At 33.0% G+C, this 14069-nt stretch overlaps 1 protein-coding gene across 1 annotated transcript; it reads left to right on the forward strand.

The window, feature by feature from the left end:
• The first annotated feature begins 2083 nt into the window (after positions 1 to 2083).
• On the forward strand, positions 2084 to 11127 carry LOC120343065 (uncharacterized). The gene is made up of 3 exons (XM_039412142.2): positions 2084 to 2973; positions 8053 to 8143; positions 8716 to 11127. The coding sequence occupies exons 1-3, from the start codon at positions 2810 to 2812 to the stop codon at positions 8899 to 8901; spliced, it is 441 nt and encodes a 146-aa protein (XP_039268076.1). The 5' UTR covers positions 2084 to 2809; the 3' UTR covers positions 8902 to 11127.
• Positions 11128 to 14069: the final 2942 nt, after the last annotated feature.

The raw sequence follows: 14069 nt of genomic DNA on the forward strand, positions 1-14069 counted from the left end.
GAGAAATTAATAATTTAATATTATTTTAATATATTTACGTTATCACCATTTTACAACTACGGTAACTGGCCCACGAACTCATATTATACAAGTCGATACATTTCTGAATACCATTGACTTAACGCGACGACTTTAATATAAGTCTGTATTGACGTTTTTGTTTGTCTAAGGCAGGGGTCTCCAACTCAAAATATGTCGCGGGTCACTTTTTGAAATTTATTGACGACGCGGGCCACAAACTAACAAATTATATACAAAATTGTTATACAAAATTAACAGAGTAAATCTGAATGAATTTGTTGAAATTACCATTGGATCTTACACCAAGCGAGACATGGAACATATTCGTTTACTTGTGCTGGATATTTGGCACCGTTTTGTAGCGGTGAGAGACTCGATGTTTGGCCTTATTTGCGTTGGTTTGCTGGTCTTTAGACAGGTCCCATTACATTTGAACCCACGTACATTTGAACCCATGACAATTGCACCTGTATGTTATTGCACCTATAGAATTTATTTTGTTTCACGGATAGTTAAACCCATACTAACCCTAACCCATGGGTTTTAGCACCCGCATATAGATTGAACCCGTGGATATACGCATGGGTTCAAATGTACGGTCACCCTTTAGACAGCATACAAACTCTCGTCCGTTAGTCGTGTGCGAAAGGCTGATTTGTTAACTCTCATTGATAAAAAATTATTTCACAAGCCTTCAACATACACTTATTAATAAAGCTTCTCTCAACGAAAGGACGCGACGATTTCGCAATCATCTCACTTATGGCAAAGCTTGCTTTCATAGAATCTTCACAAGTTTTGTTTATGTCTGAGAAAAAGTTCTCTGTTTCATCAGTGAATATTTTATTTGCGATAACTTTTCGTAACGAATTGTTTCAGTATACATGGTATTTTCCCTGTGTAATGATCCAAAAGGTAATAATAATCTAGTTATGCGTTAACTGCACATTCACATCTGCACAATTCCATGATCTGACCGAAACTTGTTTATCTCGTCATAATAAAAACGCGAAATGAAATCATTGGATTTACAATATAATTATTACAATAGAATAAAATATGAACGCGGTAAAGTGGGGTAATTTTTGTTTTACTTTCAACAGTTTGTTGTACCGGACTCTTGATGTTAAATTACGCGATAAAACTCATAGTTGACATCATACTATTTTAGTTTTTTTCTGGAAAAATCTCAACCACGACGCGGGCCGCAAAAAATGCTTTGCGGGCCGAGTGTTGGAGACCCCTGGTCTAAGGCGAGGTTATGCGACTATTCGAAAATCGAAATCCTAAATCGATATGGAAACTATTCAAAAAGGCTACGTAATACATATAAATCTGATAATAGAATCTGTCTTTTTTGCTCCTCTTAATCTGAATTTGAAATATTTCAATAACAATAATTTACAAATTTAACTTGCGCTATTGACTTAGTTTTTCAACAACACTAACTACTTATCATCCTTCTTCTATGCTTTTGTGCCGGTGGATCCGTATGGATATATTACAAGGTGCTATAGCAAGATTGCAGATGATAACTATTCTAATTTTGGTTCATCATCATTTCTATAGCCTTGTGTCTATAGCGATTTTTTGTCTTTTGAATGTTCGCAAGTACCACATGAATTTCTGTCACACTTGAAAAATACTAGATTTTTTTTTTTTTTGGTCAAATCTTATATCTATGTTGGTGTGCAGCGTGATTCTTGAATCACTTAGAATTACAATTCAAATAGCTGATTTTTATTTTTATATTTATATATAAATATCATATATAATTTATCATTCTATTAATAATGGGCTATAGGTAAACGACAGATCATAGCCACACTTATATGTATTGCCCATGTACGTTTACAGAAGATCGGATTACTTATTACGGCTTGAAATATTTTACGACCCATTCGATGCTAAATAAATATAGCATGCCATAAAATGAATAATTTTATTGTTGTCCAGACGTATTGTTGATTTTCCATACATACGCTTACAGTAGAGCTGTATAGCCTACTCAAGGAGCAGTTCCTCGACGAATATTAACATCGAGAACAAAAGATTTGGCAGAGTCAAGAATGACGGATTATTGTATTATCGTTGTATAGAGTAATTGTATTGTTATGTCGATTTGTGTGAAATCTAATTTAGAGTTTTAGATTTAGCTTGAAAGCAGGAGACGAATTTAGATGAAGATGAAAATAAGATCTGACCTAAATATTGAAGTCGTCTACTTAATATTTTTTTCCATGCTATAAGCGGTAATTCAAGATTTTGCTTTTCATTACTGAACGCTTATTTTTTTTAAATGCTGACATGAAATTAAAATCTTTGATAAATAAATTGTCCAAAAATGAGGAAAATTGGATTTGTGTCAGAAGAAATAAGTTGCGTTAAGGTAACAGGGGGTTTGTTGTGTTCTAATAAGCCATTGCGGTTGTTGACATGTTTACCCAAGCCAGAACTGGATCATCTGTAAGCTAAGTAAACATAACATGTAAATAGGGCAAAGAGTAGACGAGCTACATCAAAGCTCTATACAATTTAGTCCACGGAAAACTGTAATACCAAGAACATGGGTATCTCTGTTTGCTTCGTTTATGTTAAATGTGTATCGCAAATCGTAAATATGATTGTGTGATTTATGCTTGTACTTGCACGATTCATTTTCTTCTATAATGACATTCAAAATAATAATATGTTAAATGAAATTACAAGTTAAATACATAAGGTTGAATGATTTTACAAATTTCAACAAAAATAAAGTGAAAGCGTTGTATTTATATGACCATAAAACATGGATTTGGATCTTATGGCTGTCGCTACAGAAACAGAGACGGTATTGAGACAATGCTTGTTGCTTGTTATTCGATTGGACACGAACATGAAGCTACAGAAAGCTCAAACTTTATTGAGAGAAGAATTCGCAAAAATTCAACCGATTCCGATACAGTTTTACAGGTAAATCGTTATCGAAATTTCTCAAAATTGTCGCTTTTTATTCTGCACCTTATTTTGTCTTTATTATCGCATACAGAAATACTCAGGCAAACGTTTTAAAAGGATTTGGACAAAGTACGTCGTGATACGTAATGTCATAGAATTTTAAATAACCCTTGATAGGTTCCAGAAAGTTATTTTTGAAGGTGGCGATAACCTTGCGCACACGCACACTCTGCTTTCCACGTCCCAGACACGATGCCTAGGTGATTATTTTATATGCACTGAATGTTTTTAAGACAGTCTGAATAATCTAAACTCGTTATCCTCATTCTATATTTCGTAAGATTTAAAGTTGCCAGATTTAAGCATACTTCGAAGCGCAGTCAGTTTTTACGTTAATCTGCATCGTCTTCCTCATATGCAGTATTCAATTTCGTAGCTTGAAACCTTTCGTAAAACATCGACATGTGTTTTGTAATATCGCTTATCGGAGTTCTTGCCGGACCATAAGACGCGATCATTTCTTGCTGATTAAATAGTTTTCTCCCCTTTTCTTGGAGTGATTCCTACGCGAGACGTTGGATCGTAATATTTTCATAAATAAAGTTCGCAGATTCAAGCTTTTCTTGAACGACACGATCGATATATATTGCGTATAGAATATGAACTTGAGAGACAAATATCGCGCTCTCACTTCTGCTGGGGGAATAATTAGGGCAATCAGGCACTTTCAGGACAATTCAGTCAACACTTTGGTAGAACATGCTATAGTCTTACGGTTTCAGAATTAGTTTCACTATTTTCGCTTTCAATTGAATGGGATAATTTATAAAGACAGCCAAGAAAATAAATCTTGTGGCTAAAATAGATCCAGATTGGGAATACATTTATAATTTAGAATTACATCATCTTATCTGAAGCTAATATTTTCATTTCGGAAAGAGTTACCGAACAATTCTCGGTAGCACTTGAGACTATTATCTAATTTCGTCCCAAATTTATTTTAAACTTAGTCATATAAAATTGCATTACTCAAAATTTCGACCACATTTTATCCCCATGTGTCTCAATAATGAAATTATTTTGTTCACTATATAAAAAAAATACATAAAAATTGTCTTCTAAAATTGATTGAAAAAAATTCTTCTGATTGTGATGTCTAATTAGTGTGACGGAAAGCGTCTGCTTTGATTGAAAATTTTTATTTTCCAAGGCAAAACTTACTGGCAATTTTATGAAAATGTCTCAAAATGAATGAAGTGCACTATTCCATTATCAGAGTGAAACACAAAATTGCGTAACGTTATGGTCTAGCCGCCCCAAACCTTCGTCCAGAAATCCCATTTACAGTCAATATTTTTATAATGTGTGATGTTTTTTTTACGTATAATGAGATAATCGAACTTCTTATTCGTCCTAATTGCCAAATTTCCTTTTTCCCAAAAAGATTTTTATATAGTTATTAGGAATAATACCAAAATGAACTTTATATAGCGAACGCATAGTCTTAAAACCATTTTCACTAAAACTTACTTTAACCTTTTATTTGTGGAATATTATTATAATTAATTATTACAATAAAAACATTCATTATCGTATACCACCATGTCCAGATAAAAACACGAAGCAATCAAAAAAAAAAACAGAGCAGAGTCTAGTGTAGTTTCTAGTTCAGAACCCCGAGTTCTTCTAGTGGACGTGACGTAACAATTTTTAGGTGGGGGTCGGAAATGACATATGCAAAAATTGTTACACCACGCCCACATGAAGTACTTGTGGTACTAAACTATAAGACAAGGTTGTCTAACAGTACCGTTATCAATAATCTACCGTTGAGCAAGCAACGACTTCGCAAAATCAAACTGCAAGACAATCGTGTTCCCACGAATAAAAATAAAACAGCGAAATTTTGGAAGAAATGTAAGATCTCATAGAATTCACAATATCCATCTGGCGACAACAACAGTCTTTAACCAGTGGTAATTGCAAAGCAATTCGCCCGGTAGTTAAAAAGAAAGGCGATTTTCTTACAACAACAAGAAGGAATGAAATACTGACAACAACAATTTATCAAAACGATTGATTGGTTCACATCGTGTTCAATAAATAGGCAGAGTGAAAACAATTTGAGATACAAGCATAAGGCAGCAAGTATAAACGCTCAGTTGGTTTTTCCCGCATTGCAAGAAACAACTATACACCTGCTTTTTCGACCAACTTTCGATAATAAAATGTGTATACCCTCAACTGCAAAAATATTTACTAAAGAAAAGCACTCAGATACATGGGTGTAATCTCTATAAAAGAACGTTGTGTTTTCGGCATAGCTTACCTAATTTTATATAACTGGTTGAAATGACGAGATGCTAGATGTACAAATATTTAAAGTTCAATATCCCACGTTTTCTATCGTTAAGTAATATATCTTCCATGGTAATTATTGTTCATTTTAAGCAAAGAACATTACTGACCAATGATGAATCACGAACACACCATAACCGGTACTAGGGCGTAATACCAGAAACATATAATTAATATTTTTTTTTCCTGCTTTTGTCCCTTGATGGTTTATCTGGCAATTCCCCAAATGTACTTTTAAATATTTTTTCCAGATTTTTTGTTTTGTAAACTCTGGTGCTATTTTTATATAACACCTTTGATTATGTTTGATTTGTGTATATCTGTTTATATCATCAGTGATTCATGTTTGACCCTAGAAGAAACCCCTAAAAAACCGAAAAAAATTATGATTGAGTTCAAAAACGTAGATTAATTCTCTGAAATGTTATAGAAATAGTCAATTCCATTGGGAACATTAGTAATTTCGACATGGTATTGTGGTAAAGTGAAAGATGAAGCTACACTGCTACATTAGCTTTTCATTTGTCCAAACCTGTACTCGATGTTTTTAGAAATATAATATATTTTAATGTAGCGCCCGGCATAATGCAAGAACTGATAAATAAATTATAACTCTCTACGGAAAATCTCTAAAATGCTTTAAATCGCTAACGCGAGCTGTGAATGGGTATCATATTACACATGCACTATTCATTTGTACGAATTCAAGGCTTGTTATTTATACATACGCAAGCGGAACAAAATACTATCTTTGTTTTTATCGAAATAGATGGGTATGTTTAGATGAGTTATTATTTTCAAATTTTTATTTTTTCTGAAACGAATCGAAACGTAATATGCGACCATTTTGCTTCTTCGGAATATCTATTCTATAAACTACACTTTTCCTGTTGCTTAGTTTATCAAAAATTACTTTTAGCTTAAATACCTTGCCTTTTGAGCAATATCCAGACAAGAAAAGTAGTTCCTTGAGTATAAATTTTCGTAAGGCTAGCGAAATTACAACTCATAATGCACACTCAGCTGAAACTCTGCATTACCTTCAATTTGAAATGCAAATTACAATATACATTACAACAACAACAAAGATTATCTAAAATTACCGGCTCATTTAGGCTCGTTTCAGAAAATTACTTTCAAAACAAGACATTCGATATCTCGTTAGCATCCCAAATACATTATTAAAAAAACTGCATGTTTGAAAATACTAGCATGGATTATAACTTTTTTGGTTAATGTGTTTATTCGAAACAAGATATTTACTAAGCCACGTAGAAATTTTATCACGTGTTTATAGTATTCCACTTCAAAATTTCAGATGTTTATACCTCATTTTGACTTGTTGCCCACAGCGAGATGTTATGGATAAACATCTGATAAATATTATGTACTAGTTTTTATGAAATATTTCGAAAGTAATGGTGTTGTTGAAGAAATCGGACGAATAGTATCGTTTCACACCTTATGATGTTCTCTAGGGGATTATATTACCGTCGGTAAAAATGCAGAAAAAAAGCTACTGCTCCATTTCACTACTGTGTTCTGTAAAGAAGATTTTGCACTTCGCTTTTTTCATGTCGCGTGTGGCTAGAAAGGCGCTCATATTTTCACTTAAATAATTTATGTATCAAGGAATACGAACGGCTAGTACATTATGTATGATGTTAAATATATAATACAATTTAAACGAATATTCAGTTTCAAATAAACTGTCTATATCTGTGGATGTTACGAATTGATAACTTATGTTATGAATGACCATTATTTGTTAAACATTGATCCGTCAGTCTATCCGTCTACCGCTTTTTTTCATTTGTCTCTTTTAACATAATGTGCCCTTGTTTTTTTTGTTCCTGCATAAGTTTTACATTTGTAAGATAATTTTGACCACACAACGCTGCAAAGATATTCAATTGAGTATTCATGTTATATCCGACCACCTAAACTCTGGAAGATTTAGAGAAAAAGTCCCAAATTATTAAGCAGCAGTTTTTAGCAAACAACTATTGGTGTCAGTCATAAAAACAGACACTCTGGCGAGTAAATTTGTCAGTGGTTATGAATTTTGCAAAACTAAATTCATTGCTAAATATGATATTCAAGTAGATTAAAACTTGGAAGCAATTTCAAAGAAAAAACCTTGTTCCGAATAACTTAAATGTAAATTTGATGCTCATGATGCTCTCATTCTGAGACCTTCTGTGAAATTTCAGTCGTATCCCCCAACAACAGAATACAAAAACTATACACATTTGTGTAGAATATAACTATGAGTAAATGGGAAGTGGATGTTTTAAGTGGTGGCATGTGTATTTTTGTGTGTATATGGGTGTTTGAAATGACGTCATCTAAAATCTAAATCGTATAAATCGAAAGACATAAACTTTAATCCGAACTCCCTTTTAAAGTACAAAATTCACCGCTATGCCATATTTAAGTTACTACTGTACGACGCAAACACTAAACTATGTCTGTATCTAACTCATCTTTGCGCATGCATACAAAATCATCCCGCCGATGTATTTCATGACATTAAACATAATTAATAACAGTAATTAATTATTAATAACTATTCATTCATAATTAATATTCATACCTATTATTCATGTTTGCCTACTTTTAAGTTATTATACAGTTACTCAATAAATATGTAATTGTATAAAATAATTTATTCATTAATATATTTTATAAAATTTAATTATAATTCACGATTTTGTTTTAATTTTTACTTTTCAGATATAAATCAGCTCTTGCATTTTTTCTTCAACATTGCAGAGAGCTATGGGAAGACTTAAAACAGGAATCTATAAAACAATCAGAAAATCAGGTATATCATTTATTTGGCGCTCCAAAAGTGTACCAATATGGAGTAAACTAATTTTTCCGCCCACTTCACATCAAGTTGTATAAAGGGACTATTCACTTGACTAACACAGAAAGAACTAAATAAGTAATAAGTAATGGAACTAAAATAAGGAAAATCGAAATAAATTTATGGCTCAACCCTAACCTGGTACATATATATATTACGGGAGTATTATTTATTTTGCAATCAGTTGAATAATTTCATTCCTATAATCATGTATAAATACATTTAATAACTTCATCATGCCGTTGTTGCGTTTTGACATAATCTTTTTTATTCTGAGATAACTACTCAACTATACTCATTTCAATGCTGTGGTAAGGTTTTATTAGTCGGGGTATGGAGATTGGTGTATGAACGATCCGCTCCCGGCCCATCTTTGTTTACAGTCACATTTAAATTATTTCTATCCAGAAGTGACTGTTAATAGCATTGTTTTATAAATTTGTTATTGGAAAAATATGAAAACGCAAAACATATGGTATAACGCAATGTATAAAACTAAACCTATGTACTTCGTATTTTCTTTCTAGTATGCAAATTGCATGTTATTGGCAAACAATGAAGGACAATATTGGATTGAAATTGAAAGAAACGAGGTTTTAAAATCAAGGTCGTTGAATGATAATTGTTCAACATGGGAAGATAATGAATGGAAAAAAGCATGTGTTAAATTTGCACCGATTATTCCAGAAAAATTTCCAACACTTTTATTCTGACGAAGATCAGCATGGATATATTAGGCGACGCGTAATGAATGTTGGATTTTCCTAGAAATGCAATCGTGTACTGTCTCATTTAGACGCTCAAAAGTCACAGAGCAAATTGACTTATAAAGCTTAGTTTTAGATATAATGTATCACCCAGGCATACAATATACCGTGAAGTCAACTGTTAGTTATTAATTTTATTTTTCATTATCATTTTTTCCTTTTGTAGAGACTTGTTCTGTGCAGTTTAGATCATCGCGTAAAAAATTTTATTCGACGAAAGTTCTTCCGTTATATTCAACGTCGTATTCAAAGTACATAGCACACAATGATATGTATTGTTGTTCTCGCACGCATTCTATATTATATTGGTCAACTTCTATTAATATTGTCTTTATTTTATACACATTCTGTTATTCTGTTTATAGATTGCTCTTAGTTTTATTACGTTTATTTATATTTATAAAATACAAATACTATCAAATTCCAAATGATTGTCCAAAATGCGAAAAAGACCCTCTGTACACATTCGAAGCGAACAATTTCATTGATATTATCACATTAGGATAGGATTTACATGTTTATCCCGGGTAGAGGAAAGTCGATAAGACGGCTTAACCATATGGCGAACCACGGCCTCTCGTCCGGTTACTAGTCCATGTCGGGTATGGGATTAGTTAGCAAGTTATTTGTTTTTGTAAGCATGGACTTGATGGTACCTGGTAGACAGCATAACATAATAGAATATATATTTGAATATACCACATTTAACGTTTTTGATCGTTGGTTTATCAAGCAATTTTTAAGCAGTGTGCGGAATGTGTTAATCAAATTTACTATGCAAGTTACGGTAAACATGGTTATAATAACCTCAAAACGTTTAGCCCTCCAGGTCGCACTCAATTTGTTTTTCCAACGTTCTATAATTTGTGTTTTCGTCGAAGTCCAGTTATTATGTGTAAAGCAGTTCCCGGTTTTGTTCAAAACACAATTACAAATTTTCTAGTGTGTTTTATAATTCGATTTTAAATCATTTATGACGTCCGTTGTAAAATTTTTGCTTTCAGATAATTTGGTTTTATTTTCACGCAACATAATTGATTGACTACGGACAGAAATGAATTATGGACTTCCTACTTCTCTCGGTAAAGTTGAAAGTATAATTGATCATTCAATAACGATTTTTAGAATATTTTTGTCTAGCGCTGCTTGATGAATTTAGACAATTTCCAATACGGTTATGAAAGATATTTCATCTTTTTGATATTAAAAAGTACTATTCTGGTTCTTGATCTACAATCGTTATTCTGTTATAAAGACCAAGCTAATAAAATAAACTGACAGTATACTTTTTCGAAATTTGGACTCATCCCAAGGGAAAACTTTTGGGTCGATGTTTTTCCGCTCTTTACTCACGTTTCGGTTGTGTTAAAAATATTTTCATTACATAAGCATTACTTAGCAATCGTTTTGTTTTTTTGGCTTTCCTGTTTTAGATATTACAAACTGGCAGATGACCACGATTTTAGCACAAAAGCATAAACATGGAAAGACGTATATAGCAGAAATAATGATGCTTCATTTAACACATTGGGCAATTTTCAACAATGTTTGGATGGTATTCATAATGGTGTAAACTGAGGTCACTTTGACATAATAGCCATGAAGATAACATGAATAATGTAATATACATATATATTATTCCACTCCACCTTCCAAATTTACAAAAACAAAAACGTTGACGTTAATCAGTATTTCTAGTTTTAATATTTCGAAATATTTTAATCATTCCAATATCTTGATACCCGATGTTTAGAACTTTCGGTTCAGTACTGTTTAATCCAAAAGAGAAACGCCCAACTCTCACTCAGAACTCACCGTGCCACGATCGTCGTTAAGGAGTTTTCCTCTTTATGAAATTGATATTTCGAAAATATTACGTCCATGAAACCGCACATATCGATTATGATTGGGCATATATATCATGCATAGTTCTAGTGAAATTCCTTCACGGTAGATCTAACGCAGGATAACGATTATTCTTGATTGCATTATCTGAATGATAACCTATATTTACTTCATCGACGACATAAACAATTTTATGAATTCCTCAGAGAGTTTTAACGAAGGAACTTGAATATCATTAAACCTCTGGAATATATTAATTTATATTGGAACTCATTGGTAGGAAGAGATTTGAGGTGTGATGGTGTTTCCCGAGGATAGCCAACGATTTTACGCTTCGTTTGGGAAGAAAATAACGCGAAATTAATCATGAAAAAATAAAATTCATATATATTACAACCTTGGGTGTTGCTGCTTGATTATCTGCTTGGTTGTCCACGGCTTCCCTTCCCCAGTACAATTATGTTCTTGCCATTTACACGTATTTTTGCGTTTGTGTCGTTTGTTATTTTGCTAAAAGAAAAAATATAAACTCGACTATGACTATGTTGACTCATTTAATTGAGCGATAAAACTTTCTAAATTACATGTGCATGAGTGGTTCGATCATAATGGCGTCAACGTGCTTATCAATCCCCGACCGGAGTCTTTATTAGTCGAAAACTTCGAACGGCCCTCGCCTATATTCCGTGTACAGTATCAAATTTGGTTCGATACAAAGGATATTGAGATGTTGAGAGTCTCCCTCAGAAGATCTATACTCTATAGAGTTATAGACTATAGGTCGGAATTCTTATTTTTCACTCAGGATCGGGTTCGATTCCATCTTTTCACAATCCCCATTGTTCTAATCCTAGTTACCTCGATAGTCACCAATGCATAAGTAAGTGGATGTCTAGGTGATACAAGAATATGGCCCTATCAGTTACTATTCGTGCCTCTATTTCCTGAATAAAAAATTAATGAAAAATAATTATCAATGTGACGTCATAGTTGACCCTAACCTTTCATCGAATCATAACTGTTTATGACGTCACAGTCCAACTTATAATACCAAATTAGGAAAATTGAAAATTTGCTCCATAGCTTCTACGCACATTGCAATCGTTGGGTCATTTAATCCAAATCGAAATGTACGTGTGGGCGATTATAGTGACTTTGTTGTATGAAATTATTTACGGTGAACGGACGTTCGGGGACGTGGTTTATCTGTTATCGATCAGCTACGATTTCTTAAAGTTCGTCGGGAAAAAAATCGACAAGTTTGTCCAGGACGCCAGAACTGACTATGGAAAAGAAATTGAGGAATTACAGATCTTTATACCAGAAATGGCGCAAAAGAATGTCAACCTGGAAAACTTGATTAAAAATGCACAGGAGAAAATATTGCGCACCTATGTCTCAAGACGCGACGGGACGAAAACTCGTAAGCGGAAAAGAAATAAGCATCAAGGATCATTATTTGATGTTCCGCAACCTGCTGCACGACAGTGTAATCCCTCCCGCAGCACATATTATCCGAATGCTAAGTCGGAAATTTGTAAATCACGTCAGATCATGAAATGTCATGAAGATGTGAAGAAAATCAATGACGAAAATTCAACAGTGAAATATTCAGATGAAATACTGGAAATGTTTCAAAATATGCAAACCGATCTGAAGGTTGCGTTCACGAAGGTAGCGTACCTCGAAGAAAAACATTCAATTTTGAATCCAGAATTCAAATCTCCCGATTTCAGACGAGAACATTTAAAGAAAATTATCAGAGATGAATGCTACAGGCTCGAGGAATTGATAAAGGAAAACAAAAGCATGGTGAAGAGATATAAAAGTGACTACAACTATCATCAGGTTAAAGAATTAACGGTAAAGACGCAATTAGATTGGCACCCATACACCAAATAGAAACACGAAGGCCGGTTTCTTTAATATATACATTTGAATATATACATTTGAAAAAAAAAAAATTGTTTCTATTGTTGTTATTGTCGTGCTTATTCTGGTACACACAAAAATCGATATTCACTATTCGCGTGGGAAATTTGTAATTGTATTCTGCGAATTCTTGGGAGTGTTAATAAATTTTGTCAAATAAATGTCATGTGTATATATTATAGATTTTGATATGAAACCGACCTATTATTACATGAGAGTAGTGTTTTTATATGTCCTGTTGAAGTGTTTTCGTGAATAAAATTAAACAGCAAAATTTCGATTGAAGTTCAACGCCCTACAGAATACAGACTTCTACCGGCTTTATTTATGTTCAAGTATTGAAAATTTGAAATTGATTGGCCATTGAGTTGCGACAAAAACGATTTTTCAAAACAAGAACAATTTACGGTACGCTCTATTACGGTAAGAAACAGTAGGCAAGTGTGAGAACAGAATGTTTGCAATATATTCAGTCAGCCCATTACAGTAGTTTAGTTTTCGGGCACAAGGTTAGTTTGATAAAAGTCACATCATAACCGTGTTGCCGGTGTTTGTGATGAAATGGATAGATTATAAAAAAAAATGTACGACGTGTGAGATAACATAATCTTATCGAATTTTGAACTTTTACCTGCACATGAGTGAATATTGGACGTATCTATATCAAAATGTAAAAGAAAGAATATTCGCCAAAACGATATACGAAAAAATAAAAAGGGTCAAATATTTATTATTATTATTATTAAGGATTTGGTAATGAGTATGATGAGTGGATTATGAATAATATTTTTCAAAAGCAACCGCGTCAGTAAGCATCATTTTTTCTGAATTAAATTAATGTGGTTAATTGGTACATTCGTGCGCTTCCAACAAACGGCAATCTTAAACATGAAAAAATAGGCAGACAACAATAAAAAATGAGAATAGCTATACCGATATTTGCATTCTAAACATTGTATAAGATAATGTGGGGAAATTGTGAAAACGGAAAACTTTTAATATTCGAATCTGCTGAACTATATTGATTATTAACTATTAATAATTCGACTATCAAGTAAAACTATCAGCTCGAGAACGAATACAGATTGCAGCCTCACATAATCTCAAATCAGCGCTAAAAAGTGAAACAAAAATAGGTTGGTCATGCATCCTGATGAGTATCAATATTTTTACATAATGATAATATGTTTCGTGACAGAATAGCAAAGCTTAGTGTGACGAAAAAAGATCGTTGTCTCGTGGAGAGAGATGAAAGTACCAGTAATTTTATAATTCATGACCAATTCGGTGGCGAGTCAAATTTCATGTTATGCGCGAAAAAACTGATATTAATCGGG

This window comes from Styela clava, chromosome 3 (assembly GCF_964204865.1).
Source record: "Styela clava chromosome 3, kaStyClav1.hap1.2, whole genome shotgun sequence".
NCBI classification, from domain to species: Eukaryota; Metazoa; Chordata; class Ascidiacea; order Stolidobranchia; family Styelidae; genus Styela; species Styela clava.

What these genes read in the sequence shown, in the direction of transcription:
- LOC120343065 (XM_039412142.2), top strand. Translation starts at nt 2,810, where the DNA reads ATGGATTTGGATCTTATGGCTGTCGCTACAGAAACAGAGACGGTATTG. An exon ending in ATTCCGATACAGTTTTACAG is followed by an intron (nt 2,974 to 8,052) that starts GTAAATCGTTAT and finishes TTTACTTTTCAG; the next exon opens with ATATAAATCAGCTCTTGCAT. An exon ending in TAAAACAATCAGAAAATCAG is followed by an intron (nt 8,144 to 8,715) that starts GTATATCATTTA and finishes TTTTCTTTCTAG; the next exon opens with TATGCAAATTGCATGTTATT.